This window comes from Vipera ursinii, assembly GCF_947247035.1.
Source record: "Vipera ursinii genome assembly, chromosome: Z".
Taxonomy (NCBI): Eukaryota; Metazoa; Chordata; class Lepidosauria; order Squamata; family Viperidae; genus Vipera; species Vipera ursinii.
The window spans coordinates 124,052,439-124,080,169 of NC_139517.1; the positions used below are offsets into that span (position 1 = coordinate 124,052,439).

Here is a 27,731-nt window from a genome sequence, read left to right on the forward strand (position 1 = left end):
ATAACATCTCAGACAGGTGAATGTTTAATCTCTTCTTAAAAACTTCCAGTGTTGGAGCATTCACCGCTTCTGAGGGCAGGTTGTTCCACTGGTTAATTGTTCCCACTGTCAGGAAATTCCTCCTTAGTTCTAGGTTGCTTCTCTCCTTGACTAGTTTCCATCCGTTGCTTTGGAGAATAGCTTGACTCCCTCTTCTTTGGGGCAGCCCCTGAGATACTGGAAGGCTGCTATCATGTTCCCCCTCATCCTTCTCTTCATTAAACTAGACATACCCAATTCCAGCAACCTTATATGTTTTATCCTCCAGCCCCCTAATCATCTTTGTTACTCTTCTAGAGTACTCTTTGTACTCTTTCTAGAGTCTCAACATCTTTTTTACACTGTGGTGACCAAAACTGGATGCAGTATTCCAGGTGTGGCCTTACCAAGGCATTGTAAAGTGGTATTAATACTTCGCATGATCTTGATTTTATCCCTCTGTTAATGCAGCCCAGCATTGTGTTGGCTTTTTTGGCAGCTGCAGCACACTGCTGGCTCACATTTAAGTGGTTGTCCACTAGGACTCCGAGATCCCTCTCACAGTTACTGCTATTGAGCAAGGTAGTACCTATACTATACCTGTGCATTTGATTCTTCTTGCCTAAATGTAGAATCTTACTTTTTTCATACTTCCTGCTTCCTACAGTAACCTTATATGATGATCCTAAATCATTTATTTCTTATTTATTGGATTCTCTACTAAAATTTCCAAGCACATAGCTAAGTTCTGCTTGATTACAAATGTTATCAGAAAACTCCCAAGTCTGATTGTTAAAGCGATTAAGGGTACTGATCTATCATCTTTACGTGTAATCCTCAACTTACGACCATAACGGAGCCCCAGATTTCTCTTGCTAAACAAGTGAGTTTTGCCCCATTTTATGATCTTTACGGCCACAGTTAAGCAAATCACTGTGGTTATTAAGCGAGTCACATGGTCATTAGGCAAACCCAGCCTTCCCCCTTGACTTTACTTGTCAGAAGCTGGCTGGGAAGGTTACAAATTATGATCACGTGTCCTCACAATACTGCAACAGTCATAAATATGAGTCAATTGCCAAATACCCGCTTTTTGATCATGTGACCAAGGGAATGCTCAATGGTCATAAGTGTGCAAACAGTCATGGTCAGAGTATTATTAATAATCCTTCTCTGTAATCTGCTTCTTCTTGTACAGTTTTTTTATCCCTAGCCGTAAATGGTTAACACTAAATAATCTCATACATGTAATCCAAAGATGCAGAGGTTTGTTGAAGATCTCTATCTATTAAAAGATTTAACAGGCAGAAGCCCAATAGCACAGGGGTCTCCAACCTTGCCAACTTTAAGACTTGTGGACTTCAACTCCCAGAATTCTGAGACTTAAAGTCCACAAGTCTTAAAATTGGCAAAGTTGGAAACCCCTACAATAACAGATATTCTCTGGGAGTGAAAGTTGACCAAAGCAATTTATAATTTCAAAAATATAGTCAGTTGAACTATCAACAGATATTTGCAAGAACACTGATGCAGTTGGGTGCTCGCATGCACGCGCAAGGAGAGAGGGAGAGAGAGAAAGAGAGAAAACAGTGGCTTCTCTTAGCTATTTACCAGTCTCGTGTGTCCTATGGTAAGTATGAAATCAAAGAATGGCTCCAATCCAGCCTGCTGAGCAGGGGAATTTTCCTGAATCTGCAAAAATGGCAAAGTTGACATATATACATATTGCATAAAAATGAACATCAGCATAAGAATTCATTATCCTAAAGAAAGGTGGATGCTTAATGCGAAAAGTGTTTCAGAAATAAACATGTATATAGATTAACCATAAAAGTCTGTTATTAATAACTGAGTTTCTTATAATCTGGAGCCCCAAGAGACTAAAGCTGCCAAACCCAGCAATTTTAGAGAGGAGCCGTGGGGGCACAGTGGTTAGAATGCAGTATGGCAGGCTAACTCACTGCCCACTGCCAGGAGTTCGATTCTAACAGGTTCAAAGTTGATACAGTCTTCCATCCTTCCAAGGTTGGTAAAATATGGGAGAGATTGTTGGGGGCAATTTGCTGACTCTGTAAATCGCTTGGAGAGGGCGGTAAAGCACTGTGAAGTAATATGTACATCTACGTGCTAGTGCTTTTTCCTTGACCCAGAGGCACGATCCAAGGCAATTTAGAAGGAGGCAAGGCCAGGCATCATCTCTTTTCATAGCAAAATTCTTGAATTAAAATTAAATTTTTTGAGATTTTATTTTATTTTTTGCAAGAAGGATCTCCATTAAACATTCTCCACAGAACTTCTTGCACTTAGAAATACAGCTTAGTCTCACATGGGTTCAGAGAATGCATTTCTGAATGTTTCCTTTAAGTCAAGCTTTATTGCTGATGTCTCTGTGTGCACACCCAGCAATACGGAAAGGTTTTGACTTTGCCTTCTTTCAGGAAGTTTAACTTCTCAACCTGAAAGCCACCAAGTGAGGGCAACAAACCCTCCCCCCCCCAAAAAAACAAGTTAAACATCTCATACCAAGACCTCGCCCAATACCCTTCCTTTAAAAAAAAAAGAACAATAAACTACTTCTGCAGTCATGACTCATGCCTTCTGCACACAGTATTAAAAAGGCACAGCACTGATCTTTGCAAAGACAAGGCTTAATCATTCTGACCCACCCGAACTACAGGATTCCAATCATCCCCAATTTGGCTATTAGGATAGAGGTTGCAGAATGAGAAATATTTTCTGAGATACATTCGGTGCATCAAGAAGACAGTACCCACGTAGCATTACTCCAAACATCCATCAAGAATGGATATTTACCCTAAGTATCCATGCCTAAAGATATTTTACCTGTATAATTGTCCCTATTGCTATTATCCTTGTCATTTTCTCATCTTTCTCACTTCTCATCTTAACTACTACATTCTCCTATTGGTATGTTTCCATCTTATGATTTATGATTGTAGGATTCAGGATCTATGACTTACCACTTTGTTGTTTGTATGTATACTGACAGCTTATGCACCGGAGACAAAATTCCTTCTGTGTCCAATCACACTGGACCAATAAAGAATTCTATTCTATTTTTATTCCACCTTTATAAGTAACACAAGGTGACAAACATACATAATACTCCTTCTTCCTCTTTTCTCCTCAGCAACCACCCTGAGAGAGAGGGACTGGCCCAAAGTCACTCAACTGGCTTTCCAGGACTATAACTCTGTCTCCTGATTTCTAGGTCAACACCTTAACCACTACACTAAACTGGATATGATGTGATCCTTCCAAGGTATTAACAAGTATAGTGACATTCTATTTTCACCAATGTAAAATTCATCCTTCAAGCTGGGATGCCCCCTTTAAAAGTGGCCATAACAACAACAACAACAAAAAAGATCAATTTCTACACACAGAAGATAAACAGGCATATGGCAACAGCTGTTTTAGGGTTACAGTTAAGTTCTTTAAATGTAATTTTGGTGGGCTTCCTTTTACTACTATTGGCTTTTGCAAACTGCCTTAAGGTCAGCAAAAACAGGGAAGGCATCAACTATATTCTATAAATTGGTAATAATCTTCCCTAAAAAGCAATGAATAGTTACTAATTGGAAGAGCAACAAATTGAGGTATCAGGTGACAGGGCAGTTTTTCTGTAGTTATGAACATGATTAGGGCTTAAATAGAAAACCAGCAAGGGAGAGGGGTCAGGTTGGGGAGTCAGGAAAATGCCCTGGATGAAGGCAATTCTCAAAGTCTTCCATAGAGCTGTCAAGGAAATTATCCAAGTAGCCTTATGGAAACCCATTGAGGGTTTTCTGGTCTATTTCATTTCTCCAACTTTCTTCCCGGATCAGGTCTCTCAGGGGACTGGAAGCTCCCATTGATGCTGTATGATGGCTGCTCTTCTGGGTCCCTTTTCAGGGGCAGAACAGGATGAAAATACTTGAAATAAGGGCATCAGCCAGCAGTTTACTCTAGACTCTAGTGCAGGGGTGTCAAACTGCCAGCCCGCGGGCCCTACGCATCACTAAGAAACCGCGCCCACCCCACTGCTGGCAATGGGGGAAAAGCTCCAATACATCACATGACGTCACAAGTTTGACACGTCTGCTCTAGTGGTTAAGTCACCAAGCTAGAAAGCAAGAGCCCCTGAGTTCGAGTCCTGCCTTAGCCATGAAAGCCAGTTGGTGATTTTGAGCCAGTCACTCTCTCTCAGTCCAACTCACCTCACAGGGTGCTTGTTGTTGTTGTTGTTGTTGTTGTTGTGGGGAAAAGTAAGAGGAGAAAGCCTTGTTGGTATGAGTCATGTATGAAAATAATGTGTATGCATGTGTGTGTATGTGTGTACATATATATGTATACACATATATACACACATATATATACACATATATACATACTTATATATACATACACTTATACATATACATACATATATACATATACACACATATACATACACACATACATACATACGTATACATGCACACACATACACATATACAAAATTATTACACTCAGCGTCACAGGCGGCACTTCCCACGATCCCTTCCCAGCTGGTCACTTGTCATCAAGAGAGATGAGAACGTCCATCATCCCCATCCGCCGGATGGGAACAATGGGTATTGGGGTCCATCGCGTCTGGAGAGGAGTTTCAGGGGGGCAGCGAGGGCTAACCCCAGAGCGATTGGACTAAGGCCCGTCCTTCCCACCCACCGGCTGAGGCTGATGGGCGCTGGAGTCCAGCTTCGATTTAGGGCCGTCTTCACCCTCCGTGGGTCCCTGCAGGGAAACGCTGCTTACCCCGTGCACGTGATAACCCTCGGAGCCCCCGTCGGGGACCTCGGAGCTGGAACTCAGCCCCATGGCTGCCCGGAGAGACACCGACTCAGGCGCTGGAGGAAGCACCCGCCGGCCTCAGCGGTCTCCTCGCCTTCCTCATCGCCGCCGGTCGCCAACAACAGAGGTCGACAGCTTCCAACGCTGCAAACCCCTGGGCGCATGCGCGAGCGGAGGCCGCCGGGAGAAGAACAGCCAACGAAGCAAGCCGGGTGACGCACGCGCGCCTCATAGGCTGAAGCGCCCGTCTGTCACCTAACGTCCACGAAGGAGAAGGGTAGAGGGCTGTAGCAACGGAGGGGGCGGGGAAAGAATGCCGAAGAGGAGGGAGGCGAAATCCCCGCGTTCTCCAGGAAAGAAGGGGCGTGGCGGGAGGAGGGGGTAAAAAAAAAAAAAGAGGAGCAGCTGCCCCACGATTGGCTGCTGAAGACGTTCATCTTGAGGCGGGGCCGGGAGCGGCTGGCAGCGCGCGCTTCGTCGGTTAGGAGGGTCGAGGCGGTTTCGCGGGTAGCGTTTCGCTTCCCCTTAGAGAGAGGGCGCGATGGCTGTCGCGGACCCCCAGTCCATGGTAGTCGCTTCCACACGCTCCTGAAATACACCTGTGTCAAATATAAAAACACGGCTATGTTCAACTTGAATTAATCTGGGAACAGTGGCCGCATGGGATGGCTTCATATACCTCAGCAACTTCAAGTAGTGTGGAAAGAAAGACCGGGGAATTCTGGGAGTTGAAGTCCACACATCTTAAATTAGCTGAGGCATAGAAACATATCCTTAAACAAAACACTTAGGTTTGTTTTCAATCCAAGGTATGCACTGAGGGCTCTGTACAGATAGTCCTCGAATTACAACCGTTCGTTTAGTGACCCTTTGAAGTTACAATGGCAATGAAAAATATGATTTACGACCATTTCATCTTCCTCATGTTCATTGCAGCTTCCCCAAAATTGGGGTGCTTGGCAACTAGCTGGTATTTATGATGTTTGCCAGAGTCGTGTAATCACCATTTGTGACCTGACAAGCAAAGTCAACGGGGAAGCCAGATTCACTTAACAAATGTGTTACTAACTTAAGAACTGCAGTCGCTTAACAACTGTGGCAGGAAAGATTGTAAAACGGCAAAACTCACTTAACTGTCACGCTTAGCAACATAGATTTTGGGCTCAGTTGTAACCCGAGGACTACCTGTACCAGGAATTGCTTAGCTTGAAGATGATTTTTAGTTGTTGTGTTACATAATATTCTAACTATGAAATCCTAGAATTGGATTTTTAATTATTTAGTGTGAACTAGATCGCAACCTCATGTGACGTCGCACAATGTATCGGGACAGTTTTTGCCATTGCCGGCAATGGGGTGGGTGCAGCTTCTGTGTGATGTGTCTGGCCTACGGGCCAGCAGTTTGACACCCCTGACCTAGATGATTTTAGCTGATCTCTAAAAACTAATAAGGTCAGATTGGATTAATATTTAGATGGCAGACCACCAAGGAATCCCAGATTTTAAAAAAATCACAACAGAAAGTAATGTAAACCAACTTTCAAATGGTTGTCCTAAGAGCTATGTGGTGATTAAGTTTCAGTTTAAAGTGAGTTTAAACGTGCTTGGAATAAACACATGTCTGTCATCCAATAAAAAGTAATAATAAATTAAAAGGAAAACAAAAACAAATAAAAAACTCGAAAGGCACTCTTTTTCTGCCATTAGTTTTCTATGTTTATGAGATATCCATGAACTCACCAAGAGTCAAGCTCCATTCGAAACATATTTTACCCTACCTTAGTTTTTTTTATAGCCAGCTCAAATTTGCAAGTAAAAGAAGCTAGTAAATCAATGACAATTTGATCAGCATGGTACTTGCAGCTGATTTGTTGAAATTATTCTCTGTTACTTTTTATGACAAAAATAAATGTCTGGCAACATCATTTTATTGAATAGTTTGTATCATTGTACATGATAGATGTAGTGATGATTTCTTTTAAATGCTGTTAGATAGCGGATCCAATCTCTGCTTTCATATGTATGTAGTGAGCAGAACCAAAATAACTTCAACTCCTCTTTTTTTTCATCTCAAGGCTAGAATTCTATACTATACTCAGGAAAAATATTTCAACCATGTTATTCAAGCAACGAACATTGAACTGTCAAAACATGCTCATGATCCAGTGCTGCTGTTTTTCAAGGGTCTTGGAACCTTGTTTCTGGGTAATTAGTAAAAATTATTATTTAAAATAAGTTAGTTGTACTGAGTAAACACTGTAGGATTAGAATTAATGTTTCTGGAACATTAATTCCAGAAAATAATGTGGAACAAGTGTTGTAAACTTTGCACAGTTTAGAAATGATGATTAATTTACATTCACAATCTGCCATAACGTATGCAAATTAGTCATCATAAAGAATTAAGAGATCTCTGAATTAAAACTGAAAATTGAAAATCTAGAACAAAATCTCCTTGGGTTAAAAAATAGACATGTGGTAGAACTTGATAGGGCAACTCAGTAAATTAAAATTAGTCTTGAGCAGGTAAGTAGTCTAAAAGATAGCATGAAATCAAATATTGAAATGTCTCAAAGCAATAAGAATAAACTAATTAATACATTAAAAATACACCAATTTCCAAAAACCATGAAAAGCAAAATTAGCAAAATAAATGTATCAGACCTATATATTAATAAAACATGAGAAAAACACAAAAATAAAATATACAATACCGAGGATTGGAAAACAATATTGCATTTCCCTTGGGTCATTTCTACCCAGACATAAAAATCAAGCCTCTATTTGCAGACCTGATTTTGCCTGAATTGCACTGACTATAGGATTAGCTTTGTTCTCCAAAGTAATTATGTTTATAGACTTTACAGAATAAGAGTTGGAAGGGACCTTGGAAATCTTCTAGTCCAACCCCCTGCTCAATACCATTTCAGACCAGTGACTGTCCAGTCTCTTCTTAAAAGCCTCCAGTAATGAAGCACCCACAACTTCTGAAGGGAAGCTGTTCCACTAGTTTAATTGTTCTCACTGTCAGGAAATTTCTCCTAGGTTGTTTCTCTCCTTGATTAGTTTCCATCCATGAATTGTACTTATTATAGAATTAGCTTTCCCCTCCAAAGCAACTACCTTTATGGTAAGTTTCCAAGTGAAATATATTAAAAACTAAATTCATTGCTTTGCACCTTTGCAGGCCGAATCCAAGAAGGCATCTCACTTCTTGAAAATGTCCAGAAACGACACGTTGATGTTTCCTTATGCTGCCTTCTAGGTCTCATTTATGCTCACAAAAGATGTGAAAATGTTGGTGAGTTATTATCCCACAAATTGTTTTAAAGGAAAGCTCTATCATTTTTTCCAAGAGTTGTCTTTCTTCCTTCTCTTCCATTACAATCCCTCTATGATAATCCTGAATTATGCAGAGGGAAAATAGCTAAAGTTGGAAAGCCTAGACTGAGGAAAACTTCGCCAAATAAATATTGAGTTTCAGAGAAGAATAAGATGAGACAAGCAGTTATTTTTAAATAATAAATACAAAGAAATTGAAGATAAAGGTCAAATCAAAGAATTATGTAAGAACATTACAAACATGAAGGAAATGCTTTATGTAAAAAAGTGAAAGAAAATATAAAGAGTTAATGCAAGAATTTCACACAAAAGAAAATCTGCAAATCAATTATTTGTACTGATGAAGACTTTTCCAAAGTGTTAATCAGTACAATGGTTTGATAAATCAAAGGCAAATGAAAAGGAAGCCAAGAGAAGAAACTAGGTATTATCACTAATGATACAAGAATGAATTTATAGGAACTCGAAGTTGTTACTAAAAGACAATCCTAATGAAACAATATCCAGACATAAACAATCAGAGCAACTGGACAACAATAACCCAGAATGAGATGGAGTCATTCACTTCAAGCAAACTATCTGTTGAGACACAATGTTAATAACTGCAATAATATTTAATTCTAATCTACACCTGTGGCCAGTGTCCAAAAGTGGCATCTGTGTGTGTCAGTATACCTGCAGGTACTTATTTTGATGCCTGCCAGGCTTCCTGTCATACCTGACCTTTAAGATTTTTTCAATATTTTAAATTTTAAATAAGAATTGAAGGAAAGCAATTAACCAAATTCATAATGTGCTTTAACTCCCCTTTAACATGTTGTTGTTGTTAGCTGCGAAGTCGTGTCCGACCCATCGCGACTCTATGGACAACATTCCTCCAGGCCTTCCTGTCCTCTACCATCTTCTGGAGTCCCCTTTAACATAGATACATACAAAGTACCAACACTAAGATCAATAACAATATCCCTCTAAAATCTACTCATAAGCTAAATGGAACTTTTTAGTCCCATATTTATTCTGAATATAATCTATTCATCTCCTCCAAACTGAAATATATCTTTCCTGTGAATGATCTTTCAAGTAAGCAGAAACCTTAGACATTTCTGCAAGATTTGAAACTTTAAACACCCATTCTTCTATAGTAGGCAAACTATGCATAATTTTTATTTAGAATATGATTATTATAACTATAATCCTGTATTTAGCTCTGGGAAGTGGGGGGGGGGAAGTGGGCGGGTTTGGGGTGGGGGGGATTTGGGGATATATTGTAAAATCTTGTTTTTGTAAAACTCTAATAAAAAAAAATTGAAGGAAAGCAAAGCAATAGCGTTCAGAATGATTCTATTTCCTGGAATGCTTTAGACTCTCCATAAGCAAGAAATAAAAATAGTGAATGAGCTAAAGCTTAGTGCTATAGTTATATAAATTACAAAGATATGCTGCTTTCTGATTTGTTTTTGAGAGAAAGACCACAATAGAGTAATGAAATGCCGAACAGTGTTGGCCTCTGTTCTCGGAATATACTATATCCACAAATATTCGAGCATGTCAATTGTAATATCATAACTGCCTCAATTTTTAACAACTTCAATAGGGTTTGGCTTGTACAACATGGAATGCTGCTATGTGAAGAATGTGTTAAACAGTATTCACTTGAATAGTACATAAAATATATAAAACTAAACACATAATTATATAACCTTTTTCATTGTTTAAAAATAATGTTTCCACAATAGAGTGCTACACGAAAGGAGACACATTACAGCAATTCTAAGTATTCCAGGACTGATTCTAAGATTTCTCATTCTGTTGCTTTCTTTGAACCAGGATTGGATAATTTTTTTTCCTTCCATTTGGAATCCTATATTGCTGCTATTTCCAAACGATCTTTTGATGAATACGCGAGGATCACATACACTAATTTTGAAAAGTTTGTTTTGGGAAAAAAAAAGTTGGTTAGTAAAGATTTTCTTTATTATTTTGAGATAGTTGACTAGTGTAAGGTCTTCTTTTTCATTTTCAGTAGTTCTTTGGCTGCCATTTTTACTTAGCAGAAAATATCCCACGAGCTTCCTTTTGAATTACTTACAATATATGAAAATAAAACAAGTGGAAACAAAAATAATTGTCATCTACCCTGGGGTGTTTTTGTTTTTTTTTTCAGATTCATCTGCTGTTTTGGATTTAGAAACCAAGTTGAAAGAAGCACGCAAAACTGCTGGAAGCAATGCGCTGTATTATGCAGGGCTGTTTCTGTGGCTAATGAATAAGAATGATAAAGCAAAGGAGTACGTTGACAGAATGTTGAAAGTATCTAATGGAGCAAAAGAGGTACAATGGATTAGAACAGGCAGTTTCCCATAACTGAACTCTGAAATCTAGTGAAAATGGGTTTTATTTATTTTTAATGTTTTGTAAAAGGTAAACCCCCTAGGACACGATATATGTTTCCTCAGTCTTTCTGAGGCAATGATTGGGCAGTTATTCTTCTGTACGTATAAGGAAGAGAATGGACATCCTTGTCCGATGTCTTTATTATTGAAAAGCTTTACCTTTGATCTTTGCTGCTGGCAAAGTTGTTTTGGAACTGTTGGTGAGACCGTTAAAAGTCGTTGGCACTGTTTGAATTTGTTCTGCCAGCAGCAAGATCTGACTGCTGGCCCAGTGATGGATTCTACTGCAAATCAGGGCTGTTTCCAGAGGAGGCAGAGAGGACCTGGAGCTTATGGAGCGAAGGAACTGGATGAGGCTGTCGGCAGGCCCAGAGGAAGAGAGAGAGACTTTTGGAGGAGTTGGTGGCGGTGGCAGCAGCGTGCTCCAGGGGCGAAAAGAAGCAAGGCCTCTTTAAGGAAAGGGTGGAAGAGTCAGGATCAGAAAAAGGAAAGAAGGCGAGGTTGTCAGAATACAAGCTAACTATCCACATGGAGCCCCATTTCCATCTGTCCTGTTTGCCATCGTTCACTCCCTAGAGACTAAAATGGACAATGTGAAATTTGAGCGGGCCCCGAACGAGGAGTGTATATCGGAGGTGGTGACCCTTTGAGAGCTGTGTGCCACGAAATTTCATTTTGATGTATGCCGATTGGTGTACATTCAAAGTGACAATAAAGTTATCATCATATACTTCCTATCCAGATTTTGAATTCTTCTCCAGCATTTTACTTCCGAGCTGTGGAATATTGACACAAAACTTTGAGGTTTTAGGTCTTGATGAAAGCCTTGAGCTAGCTAGTCTAGAAGCCCTGGCAACTTCTTACAACCTTTGTTCCCACTGGACATTACAAATATTGGGCCAAAGCTAATCGGCCATAAAGCTAATTTATCAAGAGTCATACACAAGTGATAGATGGACAGAACCTCTCGGTATGGCTTAGCTGAATAGAAAATAGAACAGAAAGGTATTTTCCATTTCTTTTTGAAATAATTCTGGAACACATTTTCTCAGGTTAAAATCTTTTTAATACATGTAATATGATCTTAACAGAAACCGGAATGTCAAGGATACAAAGATCTATTCTGCGCTGTGCTAATATGCTAGATTTATCTATGGTTAACTGAACTGTATAGTTTATTGGATTGTAGAACTCATTAAACCAAAACTAACGATTCACGAAACAAGCAGAATTATAGTTCGCTTGTTTGAGGCCCAGTATGTCATATGAACAGAGATACATTTCCCCCCCCCCTTGTTTTGGTGTAGGTAGGGAATCATAAAGAAAGCACATTTCTAGGAATGTGGCAGAAAAATGCTAATTTTTTTTCTTGACTAAATATAACTGTCTTCAGGATGGTCAAAATCTGAAAGATAGTGGGAATCTCATGATGCAAGCCCTAATACTTTTATATGTACGTTTGAGAGACGTACATACTCCCACCAGTCATATATTAAGGAGGTTGAAATTAAAACGTTTTACATTTATCTGTGTAAGATAAGACATTTTCATCTTTTAGTGCTGTAATAATATTTTTATTATTCAACTGCACTTTTATAAGTAAAGGTAAAGGTTCCCCCCGCACATGCGTGCTAGTCGTTTCCGACTCTAGGGGCCGGTGCTCATCTCCGTTTCAAAGCCGAAGAGCCAGCGCTTGTCCGAGGACGTCTCCGTGGTCATGTGGCTGGCATGACTAGACGCCAAAGGCGCACGGAGCGCTGTTACCTTCCCACCGTAGTGGTCCCTACTTGCATTTTTACATGCTTTCGAACTGCTAGGTTGGCTGAATGTATAAAACATCCTTTGCTGTTCTTGTGTTCTGTTGCACCATTTCCTTAAATATCTTAAAAGTTCATCCCTTTTTAAAATTGTTTCAGGGGCAGGTTTTGAAAGGATGGATTTATGTTACATCTGATAAACAGCATTCTGTTAAGAAATCTATTAAATACCTGGAGGAAGGAATTCAAGACAATACAGATATATTTGGGATGATGGGAAAGGTAGGTTATTACTTTTGGTTTTGTGTCTTCAAATTGTTTAGGGATGTATAAAGAGAAGATTTAGACTTGTGCCTGCTGTCAGCTGAGAAGTCTAATATAGGCTGCTTATTCTTGGCTGGGCTTAAAAAAGCAGAAAAGCTAAGTCAATATTACTGGATCCAGGCCCCTCCTGAATCAGGTGATTCAGGAAGGTGAATTCATGGTTATGCCCTAGGGCCATAGTGCTGACCTCTCTGAAGAAGGAGAGGTTCCTCCTGCCTTGAAAATGACATTGGTACTTTCCCTTCTCAAATAACTATCAAACCCAACAGTTTTCAACAACTACCAGTCTCCCACATTCACTTTCTAGGAAAGGTTTTTGAGAAAGTGGTCAGCCTGCAGTGATGAGAATCCTGGAGGGAAAAGGTTATCTAGACCCGTTTCAGGCAGGTTTTAGCCCAGATTTGGGACCGAGACAGCCTTGGTCATCCTTGTCAAAGACCTATGGCGGAGCTGAGTTGTTGGTGGCACATCCAACCTTATGCTTGATCTCTCAGCACAGGGGTGTCAAACTCAATTTCATTGAGGGCCACATCAGCATTGCGGTTGCCCTCAGGGGGCCAGGTGGATATGGTCTGGGTGGGCGTGGCCTACTGGGTGGGCGTGGCTAGAGTGCGTATGGCCTGCTGGGTGGGCGTGGCCAGCTCTACATCATTCGCATCAAGGGTGCCTATGGGGCCCTGGGCAGGAGTGGGACAGATCTGAGGGTCTCTGGCGGAAGGAGGGTCTCTGGGCCAGGGCCAAGGCAGTGGGGGCCGTTCCCTCACTGTTTCCAGGATGGCTTTGCGGGCCGCATGAAACCACTTCACGGGCCGGATCTGGGCCCCAGGCCTTGTGTTTGACCTGTCTGTCTCAGCAGATTCTAATACCATTGACAACTGCATCCTTCTGAAGCAGCTCAGTGGGTTGGTGGTGGGGGCACTGTCTGTTACTCTCTTCTCAGTTCTGGCTTTTTATCCATTTGTTCTTAAGGCTCGTGTTCTTGTGCAACCAAAATTAGTCCACCGGTCTCTTTCTTCAATTTTCCTGCCCTTAGGCATTGCCAGGTCTTTTTAGTTTGCCTCTTCATTTTTTAACGTGCTGCCTATGTGATACTTTGTCTTATCGTATCTCTTTTCCATTCTTCATTTTATATGGTTGATCACATAATCAGTCAGATGTTTAGACTGTATTTGGCATTTTTATCTATCGAGTCCTTCCCAAGGACCTGGGATAGGCAGATGGTGGTAACATCACAGGATGTAAGTTGTTGAGGCACCAGCAGAGTGGTGGAAATGTTGGCAGCGGTGGCAGTAAGGTAGCAATTCTAAATTTACTACTTCCTAAAAACCATTGTTGAGTCATACAGTGCGGCTTGGCTGGGCACATATTGTTCAGGCCTGCTAAATGGTATTGCTAAGTTAGGAGATCCCAACTAACATCTTAATATATACAGAATTCATATTTTGTTTGTTTTCAAGAAATAGAATTGTTTGAAATAATCATTCTGGAATCACACAAATTATTTTATAAATATATAAATATGAATTTATTTATTTAATTGAGCTGTGGTGGCATAGGGGTTAAAAGGCAGAATTTCAGGCTGACTCTGCTCACTGCCAGGAGTTTGATCTTGACAGGGCTCAAGGTTGACTCAGCCTTCCACCCCTCTGAGATCAGTAAAATGAGGACCCAGATTGTTGTGGGGCAACAGGCTGACTCTGTAAAACACTTGGAGAGAGCTGTAAAGCACTGTGAAGCCTTATATAAGCCTTAAGTGCTATTGCTACTACTATTTATTTAAAACATTTATATAGCTGCCCATCTTAGAACCAACCGGGCACTCCCAGTCAAACGCCAAATCTATATTGAATTTAGACAATTTAATTATCAAATTTAAATGGTTAGGACAACAACACAAAATTACTCAAATGTCTTTTAAAAATAATGCATTTTTTCCTTCCTCTTATCCCACCTGATTTCTCTGCCTCTGTAGGCCAAGTATTTCATGGTGCATCAGAATTATTCAGGGGCTCTGGAAATAATTAGCCAGTTAGTGGTCACTTTTCCTTTCTTCGTGCCGGCCCTTATAACCAAGATGAAACTACATTTAGCGATGCAAGACTGGGAGCAAAGTGTTGAAGAAAGTAAACGGTAGGAGCTTAAAAAAATAAAATAAAAGATTGAGGGAAATTCCTTCAATTTTAAAATGTTTGGGCTGCTTTATGAAGTTGCTTCCCTCTACCTACTCTGCGCTTATAAAGAATATGTAACCCATTGGTTCTTGGATTCAGCTTATCCTGTTTTCCTGATCCTTGTAAATCAATTTTCTCCAACCTGGTCCCGTCCAGAGGTAATTTGAATGATTGAGAATTGTAGTCCAATATATCCTAAAGATATCACATTAGGGAAAGTATTCTAGACTTTTCAGTTCATTGCGCTGATATCTGCCAGAAATAAATAGAGCTTAACATGAACTCTGCTGTATAAATCAAGAGCTCATTTATGCGATCTTAGTTATCTCATAGATTTTCTAACTAAAATAACTAGGATGAAATCTTAGTTCTCATAGCAGATATCCAAGTGTTTCAAATTGTTCCCAGTGAAATATTGCCTCTAAAGGCAGACATTCCACTTTGCTATCATTTACGTTTATCATACTTAGAAATTCCTGAGACAGAAGCTGCCTTAGTCCAATAGGGGAGACATGATAGCAGTATTCCAGTATCTGAGGGGCTGCCACAAAGAAGAGGGGGTGACATTGTTCTCCAAAGCACCAGAGAGCAGGACAAGAAACAATGTTTGAAAACTGATTAAAGAGAGAAGCAACCTGGAATTAAGGAGAAACTTCCTAACAGTGAGGACAATTAACCAGTGGAACAGCTTGCCTCCAGAAATGATGGGTGCTCCATCACTGGAGATTTTTAAAAGGAGACACGACATTCACCTATCTGAGATGTTATAAGTTCTCCTGCTTGATCGGAGGCTGGACTCCAAGGTCCCTTCCATCTTCTATTCTATTCTATTCTATTCTATTCTATTCTATTCTATTCTATTCTATTCTATTCTATTCTATTCTATTCTATTCTATTCTATTCTATTCTATTCCATTCCATTTTCTATTCTGTTCTGTTCTGTTCCATTCCATTCCATTTTCTATTCTATTCTATTCTATTCTATTCTATTCTATTCTATTCTATTCTATTCTATTCTATTCCATTCCATTCCATTCCATTCCATTCCATTTTCTATTCTGTTCTGTTCTGTTCTGTTCTGTTCCATTCCATTCCATTTTCTATTCTATTCTATTCTATTCTATTCTATTCTATTCTATTCTATTCTATTCTATTCTATTCTATTCTATTCTATTCTATTCTATTCTATTCTATTCTATTCTATTCCATTCCATTCCATTCCATTTTCTATTCTATTCTATTCTATTCTATTCTATTCTATTCTATTCTATTCTATTCTATTCTATTCTATTCTATTCCATTCCATTCCATTTTCTATTCTTCTATTCTATTCTATTCTATTCTATTCTATTCTATTCTATTCTATTCTATTCTATTCTATTCTATTCTCAATAGACTGATAAAATTCTGTTGTTTGGCTTTTGAACGATTTTCATGTTAGAGCACTGTCAGGTTCTCATCTAATTTTTAATTAAACCAGTGGAGCTTACTTTTCTGCGCTTTGGAGCACATAGGGGCCAAGCCTAGCACTTGTTAACTATTCTATAAGTTATTATTTTTAACTTTAAAGGTTGCTGACTGGTTTTATGTTTCGGCATCTTGATAATCTGAAGAACCATATTGCTCAGTTATCTGAAGCTGTATCAGCTGTATTTAGCTCTGCAAAAAATAATAAATTATAGCCCATTCCAGCATAACTTTTAATCAGATATAGATATACTGGATAGTATATCTTTTCTTGGATGGAAATTTGTCCTGTTTAACACTGTTTACAACATGAGTTACAATATTACTGTAACAACAAAAAAGTAGGATGTACATTTATTATAAATAAACATTGTTGCAAATGTAATACTTGAGTTTATGAGAAAGGAACAAACTATCATCCAAGAAGAACTGAGATGATATCTCAAACATGAACTTGTTTCTAGAGTAACCAAGAAAATTGGCCATGTTATATAGATCAGTAGATGCTTTTTCTTTGTTTTTCAAAAATAGAAATTTCCTTAGTTCCTCAAAACTATAGAATTCGCCCCATCGTCCATATATTTTTAAAATGATGTAATCCCTTTTTAATTTATTTTCTTAGTCATCCTTCATTAAAATATGACCATGTATCGACCTGTCACTTTTGACTAGAATTAATTTCTCTTTTAATATTAATAATCTGTCTGGTATTGCTTTCTCATTCCCTGGAAACCATTTTTGTTTTAGCATCTTAAGCAAAGAGCCAAATGATATAGATGGACTCCAATATATGGTGGTATATCATCTTGCTGTCACTGGTAATAAAAGCATGGTGAGTATTATTTTAGTAATGAGGCCTTAGATTAGTACCTTTAGTTCAACTGGTATTATAATCTTTATTCACAGTAAATGTTTTGCACTGTTTTGGACTGTTAACAACTTGGGAATATACCTGTTTTGCATTATTTTGTTTTGCACAGTTAACAACTGGGAAATATACCTCACTGTCTAGATAGAAACATGTCATAAAGAGTTTGCAATATAACTCAGAATTTCAGAGTGGGACACCTTGCCATAGCCAATTTGCTGTGGGACAACTCACTATAGAACAATTTTAACCATTCAATTTAATTATTTAAAATAAAATATAATTCTATTCCACTGCTTTTTTAAAAAAAAATTAATGTAACTCTTATCCCACAGCAATTGTTCCATGACAAGTTGGCCATGGCAAAATATCATATACCCCTCAGAATGTATCCTTTGGTATCTGAACTTCATTAATAAAAATAAGTTTCTGACCCGTAGAAGGGAACATGTGAGTCTCTGAGTATAGTATTTAGGACTTAGTGTTAGGAAGTTGGACTAGAAGATCTGATGCTCAAGTCTACACAGCCACGGAAACTCACAAAATGATTTGAAACTAATCATTATCACTCATGGTGAATCTTGACTCTGAGATCTATTGATGGGATTAAACAGTAGGAGGGCATGTTATCTTGAATTTCTAGAAAAGATATAAATATAATTAAAGAGATGGTTATAATAATGTAGGTGGTTAGTGATTTTGGTCACGAGAGTTTTCTTATATGATTCAGTGTAACAAATGTAAGAAATCATTTGTGTCTGATTATAAAATAATACTTATGTTTTGGATATAGGCGTTACGTCTGCTTAGAGAATTTATTGTTGCTTTGGACATGAAAGAGCCTCAAAGACCAGAATTTCACTTCCAAAAATTGCTGGTGATCACTAGACTGGTAAAGCCCTATTAAATCTTAATATTTAGTTTTGCCTGTCTTCATAAATTTAATTTTTTTCTGTTTCTCCCCTTGTTTCTAATCAGAATATTAGTGATGCAAACAAAGATCTGAGTTACAGCTACTTTGTTCATTAGATATGTTCTTAAAAAAAACAGCTCATACTCTGTGTTTAATTTATACGTTCTGAATGTGTGTGTGTGTGTGTGTGTGTGTGTGTGTGTGTGTTTATTAACTTTCTTGGAACTGTCTTATATTTAGTCTGGAAAGAATCAAGATATCCTTCAGGAAGTGTCTGACTTCATTAAAACCGCATGTAGTAAGCTCATATCTACCGATGCACGTTTTGCAAATGAATTAGGATATCAGCTAATCTTTCAAGGAAAGTGGAAGGAAGCTTCTACATGGTACAGAAAAGCCGTAGATTTGGATGAAAACACCGTAGATTCATTGACAGGTAGGTTACTACTATGTAGGTTTAGATATATGTCTATTTGCCCTTCACGTTTGAACCATATATAATGCCTCTACTTGGGGCACATTCTAAGAAGTAGTACTGAGCATTTAGGTATGTTTTTGGAGCAGTGAAAGATGAGACATATTAAAGGTAAAGGTTCCCCCCGCACATGCGTGCTAGTCGTTTCCGACTCTAGGGGCCGGTGCTCATCTCCGTTTCAAAGCCGAAGAGCCAGCGCTTGTCCGAGGACGTCTCTGTGGTCATGTGGCCGGCATGACTAGACGCCAAAGGCGCACGGAACGCTGTTCCCTTCCCACCGGAGCGGTCCCTATTTTTCTACTTGCATTTTTACGTGATTTCGAACTGCTAGGTTGGCAGAAGCTGGGACGAGTAACAGGCGCTCACTCTGCTACGTGGCACTCGGGATTCGACCCACCAAACTGCCGACCTTCTGATCGACAAGCTCAGCGTCCTAACCCACTGAGCCACCACGTCCCTCTTGAGACATATTAAAGAGTGTGAAAATGGTGTTCATCACAGAAAAAGTCACGTGGGTATGGCTGGATAGTGGAAGACAGAAGCATTCAAAGAACAAAATTAGAAGACTTCCAGAGAGAAATGAAGCTGCTTGGCATCCTTTGGTTGAGGAGAAGAGGGGAGGGGAGGGGAGGGGAGGGGAGGAGAGGAGAGGAGAGGAGAGAGGAAGCCAAAATCAACAGATAAAAGAGCAACTGTCAAGTCTCTGTCTCTAAAGATAGGATAAGCTGGAGAAAGGGGCAGTGGAGCAAACAGCTCCAAAGCCTGCTTCAGTCTAAAGAGTTAAAAGAATTTCCCCTTGCAAAATGAATAATGAAAAACAAAGAAAATTTTGTCAATAAAGAATGTGAAAAAGTAAGAAGAACTTAAGAAGAAAAAGAAACACATTAAACCTTAAAAAACTAGTACAGTAAGTTAGGAAAAATAGAAGGATTTTAGTAAAATAAATTCACTATAAACAATAACTTGCATAGTTTTGTTTGTAAACATTTTGTTAATAAAAGTAGTTATTCCACCATTTGATTTGTATGGATGGTTTATTGCCATCCTGAATACATTTGAACCTCTAACTGGGGGAAGATTCAGAGAAGAGATTGCAATTAAATTGAAATATGATGATAAGCAACTTCCATAATTCCTCTTTTATGATACCTTTGTATTAACAGTGTTATCAATTGCTTTGCTGCTTTTTTACAATAGCAAGACCATGACAGTTATTAAAAGTATATTTTATCATATATGTTAATTACAGGGATTATATGGTGCCAAGTGCTTGGAGGAAAGCTAGAAGAAGCTGAACAACAATTAGAGTTCCTAAAAGAAGTTCAACAGTCAATTGGAAAATCTTCAGTTAGCATACTCTTATTTTCTTTGATTACTTATTTTACTTGTTTTCTTTGTAGGATCCCCATTTGTCACTCCTAGAATTACTTCCATTTGACACCATGATGAAATAATGAAATAATGGTCATGAGAACAATTGGATGTCAATTCAGTGATGATACAGGATACTTTAGTTATTAGCAAAGAATTTGTTGTACACACTATGAAACTGTACAATTAGTGCCCCTTCATGCACATAAATGATCCATGTCCCAGGTTAGAGGAATCACATTGAGCTCGAATCTCCTAATTTGAGATTGTAAACTCCAAATATTTGGCTATGAGATGAATCTGGTTTAAAAAAAAGCTATTGGACCATTCATCAACTCCCTCCCAATCCAGACCATCTCTCCACATGGCAGATAGCAGCTCCTGCTTGTGTGATGATGTTTCATGTGTTTTCATACTTCTAAAAACTTACATGGAAAAGATCACACGTACAGTTGCAGAATAAGTCCATGTAACTCCATGTTACTGGTAAAATATCTGCTTGCCTTGGCAGATTAGGTTGCTGAAATGGATTATGATGAAATGGAGTACTGGAATGCCTTAAATGGCAATGCCCAGAATGGTCTGATTACTACCTGTAGTGCCTGTTCTGATTTTCGTCATGAGAAATTTACTTCTCCTTCAGTTTCCAGTGTGTTATGAGAATTGTAACCACTCATTGTATTTGACAATGAAAGTATTCTCTGCTACTGTTGAATTGGTAGAATGACTTTACTGTAAAGAACAACATTCCTGCTGTTACATAAATAATGTTTACACATGTAATTTTGCAGAATTGGTATCATTAATTGAAATACTCATGTTATTTCATTGGAAAATAACACAGAACAAATGCAAACGCATAATTATTTAGCTGTAAAATAAGGATTTTTATCTGGAAAGGGCTGCAGGTTTGCTTGTTCTCCCCATGCTGCTTATTTTGTTCAAAATGATCAGCTGGACCAGGAGAATTTTGCCTATTTTTCTCTCTGATCCTCTGTCTTGCAGCCTCTGGGGACACTTCAAAGAAACCAGGGCCACCTGAGTTGGGCCTTGTTGGTATTTAGTTTAAGGATTATGATTAAAATTGGTTATTTTAATGTATTCATTTGTTCATTATTAGACTAATCTCTACATCAAACCCAAACTGATTTGTGTGGAATTCACATGCAACATTCAACGTTCAACCAGTTAGAGAAAGATTAGTAGAATTCACACATGAAAGAGAAGGAAACAAATAATCCTGCTCCCCTCCCTACTGTATTTACACTCTAGTTTATATAAAATGTGCACTGAATTTCGTGGGTATTAACTTCATTTTTAAGGCATTCTCTCTCTTCCAGGTTCTAGCTTATTTGCAGGCTGTTATTGCTTCAAGGAAAAACAAGACGGAACAGATTGCTGGTGCCTTTCTCAACGAAGCCGCAGAACTTCATTTTTCTGCTTTGCATGGTCTTCCTTTGAGTATTGAATATTACGAAAAGCTCAACCCCATGTTTTTGATTGAAATTGTGAAAGAATATTTGGTCTTTTGTCCCAAACAGGTAGAAAAACTGACTTTCTTACTTGCACTTTCCTAAGCAGTAGAAATTTGGGGAGGGATGAGAAGCCTTTTGATATGGGGTCCAGATGAACGGAGGTTAGCTATTAATGGTGCATTCAAGCCTGCCAAAAATGTAAGATACCTTATCTCTCCACCCCCATTTTCAATTAGAGGTAGTCCTCAACTTACAGTGATTCATTTAGTGACTGTTCAAAGTTGCAACTTCACTGAAAAAGTGACATGACTATTTTTTTTACACTTACAACCATTGCAGCATCCCCATGGTCTTGTGATCAAAATTGGGATGCTTGGCAACTGACTCATATTTGTGACAGTTGCAGTTTCCCAGGATCATGTGGTCCCCTTTTGTGACCTTCTGAGAAGCAAAGGCAATGGGGAAACCAGATTCACTTTACAAACATGGCACTAACTTAATCACTGCAGAGATTCCCTTAGCAACTATGGCAAGAAAGATCGTAAAATGGAGCAAAACTCACTTAGCAACTTAGCAACATAAATTTTGGGCTCAGGTGTGGTTGTAAGTCAAGAACTACATGTACTGGCACTAAAGTCTAATGCAGGGGTCTTCAAACTGTGCCCTTTTATGACTTGTGGACTTCAACTCCCAGAATTCCTCAGCCAGGCATGCTAGCTGAGGAATTCTGGGAGTTTGAATTTGAATTTTATTGAATTTATATACCGCCCTTTCCCGTAGGACTCAGGGCGGTTTACAGGGTATATAAAACATTGATACAAAAATTAAGAATAATTTAAAAAGATTAAATTAAATCCCTAAAAAATATAAAACCCCAATTAAAATCCCAATTAAAACTAAGCTCCACGGGCAGCTGGTTCCAAAGGGCAGGCGCCCCCACAGAGAAGGCCCTCCCCCTGGGTGTCATCCGCCGGCATTCTTTTACTGGTGGCACCCTGAGAAGGCCCTCCCTGTGGGAGCGCACAGGACGAAGGGAACTTGATGCCGGCAGCAGGTGTTCCCTCAGATATCCTGAACCCAAGCCGTCCTGTGCGCTCCCACAGAGAGGGCCTCCTCAGGGTGCCACCGCTCAAGGAATATCGGCTGGTGGCCCCCAGGGGGAGGGCATTCTCAGTGGGTGCGCCAGCCCTCTGGAACTGCTTGCCAACTGAAATCCGGATGGCCCCCGACCTCCGCGCCTTCCGGCGCGACTTAAAAACTTACCTGTTCCAGCAGTCCGGCCTGGCCTGATAGCTCTAATTGGGGTCCCAGTTTGTTTTGACTATTGTTTTTCAGTATTGTTTCAATCTGTATACCTACCTTACTCTGTACACCGCCCCGAGTCCCTCAGGAGAAGGGCGGTTTATAAAAACAAATAAATAAATAAATAAATAAATTTAGGGCTTTATAGGTCATCACCAGCACCTTGAATCTCACCTGGAGGGCAACCGGAAGCCAATGCGGCTCACGGAGCAGAGGTGTTACATGGGAGTAACAGGAAACCCCCATCACAACTTGCGCAGCTGCATTTTGCACCAGCTGAAGCCTCCGAGTGGTCCTCAAGGGCAGCCCCATGTAGATATCGTTGCAGTAGTCTAAATGGGAGGTCACGAGCGCATGAGTGACTGTGCGTAGGGCATCTCGGTCCAGATAGGGTCGCAACTGGCGCACCAGGCGAACCTGGGCAAAAGCCCCCCTGGTCACAGCTCCTATGTGATCTTCCAAACTGAGCCGTGAGTCCAGGAGGACGCCCAAGTTGCGAGTTGAAGTCCACTAGTCATAAAAGGGCCCAGTTTGAAGACCCCTGGTCTAATGAGAACCCTTTGGGCCCATATGTCAAATAGTTTCTCAAAAATGAATGGAGAATAAGAGATTAGAACATAACGTGCCAAAGATAGTCCTTAAGTTATGACCACTTGTTTAGGAATTGTTGAAATTCACAGTGGCACTGGATAAGGAAGACTTATGTCTGGTCTGCAAAGTTGTGGCCATTGCAGCATCCCCACACTCGTGTGATTGTAATTTCTGATATTGCTTGCCAGCTTCCCACAAACAAAGTCATTGAGGAAGCTGGCAAGAATTTGGAAGCCATTCCCACTGCTTTGTTGCACTCCATAGTGTCAGCCTGCAGCACTCCCCCAACCATGGCACTGCCAGTATACCCACCTGCCTGCTTCCTTGGGACTCCATCCTCTTTCTGCTTAACAAATCCTTGCATTACAATGGCAACAGGATTTCTGTCGCTAAAAAAGTCACATAACATTGCCCTTTACAACTGTATTGATTAGCTATGGAAATTCCTGTCCCAATTGCTATCTGAACTGAGGACTGCCTTATAGGTGAATGTTTTTCTGCCTAGCTCAGTGTTTTGCGACCTTGGCAACTGTAAGATGTTTGGAGTCCTGGCAAGCACCATCCTTGAATAAAATACATTAAGTTCTTTAAAACTGTAGAACTAGTTTGCCACTTAACATAATAATGCTTCACTTTAGAAGACATCATCTGTATCTTAATTCCCGTAAATAGTTCTGTACTATTATCATTTATAAATCCTGTTCACATACTTTGGGAATGGCCAGAAAATAAACTATTTCACCTTGTACGTTACAGTTCTGGAAAATGTGTATTTTCACTTTTTGCCCTTATAGCCTCGGTTACCTGGCCAAGTTTTATCTCCCCTTCTAAAGCAAACAACAATAATTTTGAATCCACTAGTAAAATCAGCTCCTGGGATAATAGAGTCTCTTTTCCTCATGGCTCAAGTTAAATATTTATCCGGTAAGTTTTGATCTAATTGCTTACCCAAGTAAAAATAATATTCACAGATTTTAGATTATATTTTTTTTTAGTTGGTTACTTTGATAAACTCACCATAGTTGAGTCACTAAAAAGTTTGAAGGAGCCTGTTTTGTACATGTATTGTTTCCCCCCCCAACACATTTTATGATTAGTTCATCCTTATTTTTTTCTCTGTCTTCATGCTTTAAATAAATTTTAAAATAGATTCTTTCCAACATATACATTTATGCACCCAAATTTTCAGGTCTCCCTAGTGAGCTTATCTGATCATATACAATGGTGTCTCACAATTTAGCTATTTTCAGACATGGCCTTAGATTATGGGAACTGAAGTTGGACATATCTAAAATACAGCCCTGGAAAATATTGGTTTACGTATTAAGTAGAAGTGAGATCAGGCATTTGTATAGTAATGTCTGCTATTGATGAGATAATTCCTATAGTTCAAATATATTTTATAAACAGCTACATTCTCAATGAGCCTTTTAAGGATATGCCCATAGCTTAATTTTGCCTTCCAAATTGGGAATAATGGTAGACAAGGGTATGCACTGGTGGCAAATATCTGTAGCTCAGGTGTAAGATGATGTCTCAAACATGATCTTGTTTCTAGAGTAACCAAGAAAATTGGCCAAGGGTATATTCTGAGAATACAGTATTGGTTGTAAGAAGTTGATTGAATTGTCCTGAAATTATTGCTTCCTCCTTAGTTTAACTCTGTTTTATTTGGACAGGAAATAAAAAGTGAGCAGATGTGTTGGCCCAACTTTGTAAAGTGTTGGCAATATAGTAACCAATATACTTACAAAAGCTGACTTCTTTCCACTTCAAATTGAAAATTCAAATATGCAAAACTACCAGTTTTTAATGGTAAAAAATACAATGCATGGTTTGAATTAATACGGTGAATTATTTCAATGCTTAATTTTTTTTTCTGACTTCCTTATAATATAACCAATAAGATGTATAGGTTCAATTTAGCAAACTACTTTGTGAGTTCAAAACAATCAGAACTTTAAGAATAAGAAGCAGATGATATAGAAATATAGAACTGTTTTGCAGGAGAACCTGAAACTGCCCAAGGTACATTGCAACGTTGTCTAGAGCTGGACCCAACATTAACAGATGCTAATCTTCTTATGGCCCAGATTCACCTTTCTCAAAAAAACATCAAAGAATGTGCCCATTCACTTGAAATAGGGGTTAGCTACAATTTTCAGGTGAGACTGAATCAGAAGAAAATAATTTCAATATGTGTGAAAACTGACTCTTTTGCTGTACTGCCTATTGATCTATTTAAGAATTAAAAAAAATTCAAAATAATTTTATTTTGAGACTTGCACACATTTAAAGGAGAGGAAATTAGTAAGACGAAACTTGTTTCCCCGCTGTAGCCTAAAATTGCCGTTTTAATCATTCCATCTTTATGGAGAACCCTGACATACATACATACATACATACATACTTACATACATTTATTTTTGTTTATTTATTTATTTACTAACAAATTTATATAGCTGCCCAACTCACACTTAAGTGACTTTGGGCAGCTTACAAAATGTAACAAATCAACTATATAATAAAATCTATTAAATGAAAAACAACCCATTTATCAATGAAATTTGACACTGCCATTAAATCCCAGTTTCATTTCCCCCCCTCTTTTTAATGTTTGATTCATAGTAATTTAAAATACTATTTGAATCCTTACCTGTCCAATGTGTTCTGCTGAAACATCAATTAAGTATATATTATAGGGCTTCCATGCTGAAAATTCTTCCTCCAATGTTTTTATTGGAGCAGCATTAATTATAGATTGCCCTTTACCCCTTAACCTCTGCTCTATGTATGGTATAATTAATTAATTTTTTTTTATAAAATTGCAAAATAAAACTGATATTATTTTAAAGAACCTAATAAAGCTAGTGTTTGCAAACTATCATCGTGGGGTTGAAACTAACAGTTGGCATCCTGTGCCAACCTAACACAAGCATTTTAAAGCAGAGGTGGGGAACTATGGCCCCATTATGACTTGTGCACTTCAACTCCCAGAATTCCTGAGCCAGCATTTTATTTGCGTCAACTTCTAATATTTTTTTCTAGCTTCGTGATTCTCCACTGTACCACTTCATCAAGGCTAAAGCACTGAATAAATCTGGGGAGTATCCTGAAGCGATTAAAGTCTTAAAAATGCTTATCAATATACCTCAAATGAAAGGGGACACTAAGAAAGGCCAGGGGCCCTTTGTCACAATGAGTGAACAGGTCTCCATTTATCTGGAACTTGCTGAAGCTCTTCGACTTAATGGGGAATTGGTAAGAAATCAAAATTATTTACCATATATTGAAGATATTTGCAAAAATGTAAAACAGTGTCACTATTCTAATTATTATTATTTTTATTTGTTAAAAATTGGGTTTTTAACAAAAAAAATTATATCTAATGACTTTTGTTAATTATTTTTAAGTGATTCAATATTCTGTGAATGCATCCATTTTAATTTTCAATCTGAGAAATATCAATAAATATAACCCGTATAAACTAAAGACTTTTGTCTTCTTAAAAGTGGGAAGGGAACCTGAGAAAAAAACAATTAAGAAGAATTTTAAAATCAAATCAAAAATTAACTAGCTAATATTGATACTAACATTAGTATAAATTTTTTTTTAAAATACCTCCAGGGAGGGAGATTATTTAGAATATTTGTTCCAAGCATTAGGCTTTGCATGATTTGGATCTATTGATTTATAGGCCATTGTTGATTTATGCTGCATAAAAATTGGAACATGTTCCTCACAGTTAAAAAACACTACTAACTAATTTTATGCCTGAAGTGTTATTTAAGCAATAATCTTCATCTTTATGCTCTCTTAGTTAGTTAGCAGTAGTTGATATCTGCTGAGTATAAAGCAGAACTTTCTCAGTACTAACACTCAAGCTTTGCCAATATGGGATTATTATTTACCTGAATGCATGTTATGGTCCAGTGAAGGCATAGTCATTAATTAATCATTAAAGAAGGCCAGTTGCTGGCTTTGCCAAAGTAATCAGGAACAGTTTCAGCTAGTTTATGGTGCAAGCAACTGTTATAAATAGTTCTTTAAAGTGATTAAACTCTTGCGAGATTATCAAACGTTGAAAGATTTTGGCAGATCATAATGAGATTTCATAGACTAACTTTAGATTAATATGTTGTGCTTGTGGCTTTTTGTGCAATTGTTTATTTGTTGTGAATTATTGTTCCATACAATTATATTTTAGCTACTTTCTCGTGTCACCAAGGACAGTGAAATTAGAGAAATATTACTAGTGAATTCCATACCTTGGTGAATAATTAGTAAAATTTTTAAAGTTATGTAATGGCCTTCTTGAAACCTTGAATAGTGATGCATCTGCAGCTATAAATCAAAGTGTCCCTTTGCTTAATTTGAATAGCTGACTCTCTGCCCAGAAATTTAGGGTCGACAAAGAAAATGACCTTGATA

At 38.5% G+C, this 27,731-nt stretch overlaps 2 protein-coding genes across 3 annotated transcripts in view; one reads left to right on the top strand and one right to left on the bottom strand.

The window, feature by feature from the left end:
- Positions 1-5,030, bottom strand: part of GORASP1 (golgi reassembly stacking protein 1) — a 27,854-nt gene extending 22,824 nt beyond the window's left edge. For both annotated transcript variants that reach the window (XM_083377008.1, XM_083377007.1), the window contains exons 1-2: positions 4,816-5,030; positions 1,630-1,710 (exon numbers count right to left, since the gene is read on the bottom strand). In XM_083377008.1, coding sequence (XP_083233134.1) covers positions 1,630-1,710; positions 4,816-4,878 — 144 coding nt within the window. In that variant the 5' untranslated portion in view covers positions 4,879-5,030. The remainder of the gene's footprint in view (positions 1-1,629; positions 1,711-4,815) is intronic.
- Positions 5,031-5,392: 362 nt separating this feature from the next.
- TTC21A (tetratricopeptide repeat domain 21A) overlaps positions 5,393-27,731 on the top strand; it is a gene marked incomplete at its 5' end in the record, with an annotated part of 45,066 nt that continues 22,727 nt past the window's right edge. The window contains 14 exons of the mRNA XM_083379058.1: positions 5,393-5,419; positions 6,927-7,056; positions 8,039-8,152; positions 10,358-10,524; positions 12,503-12,625; positions 14,640-14,797; positions 17,053-17,137; positions 17,967-18,065; positions 18,327-18,522; positions 19,811-19,908; positions 21,273-21,473; positions 24,095-24,224; positions 25,308-25,465; positions 26,349-26,561. Of these exons, the coding sequence (XP_083235184.1) occupies positions 5,393-5,419; positions 6,927-7,056; positions 8,039-8,152; positions 10,358-10,524; positions 12,503-12,625; positions 14,640-14,797; positions 17,053-17,137; positions 17,967-18,065; positions 18,327-18,522; positions 19,811-19,908; positions 21,273-21,473; positions 24,095-24,224; positions 25,308-25,465; positions 26,349-26,561 (1,899 nt within the window). The remainder of the gene's footprint in view (positions 5,420-6,926; positions 7,057-8,038; positions 8,153-10,357; positions 10,525-12,502; positions 12,626-14,639; positions 14,798-17,052; positions 17,138-17,966; positions 18,066-18,326; positions 18,523-19,810; positions 19,909-21,272; positions 21,474-24,094; positions 24,225-25,307; positions 25,466-26,348; positions 26,562-27,731) is intronic.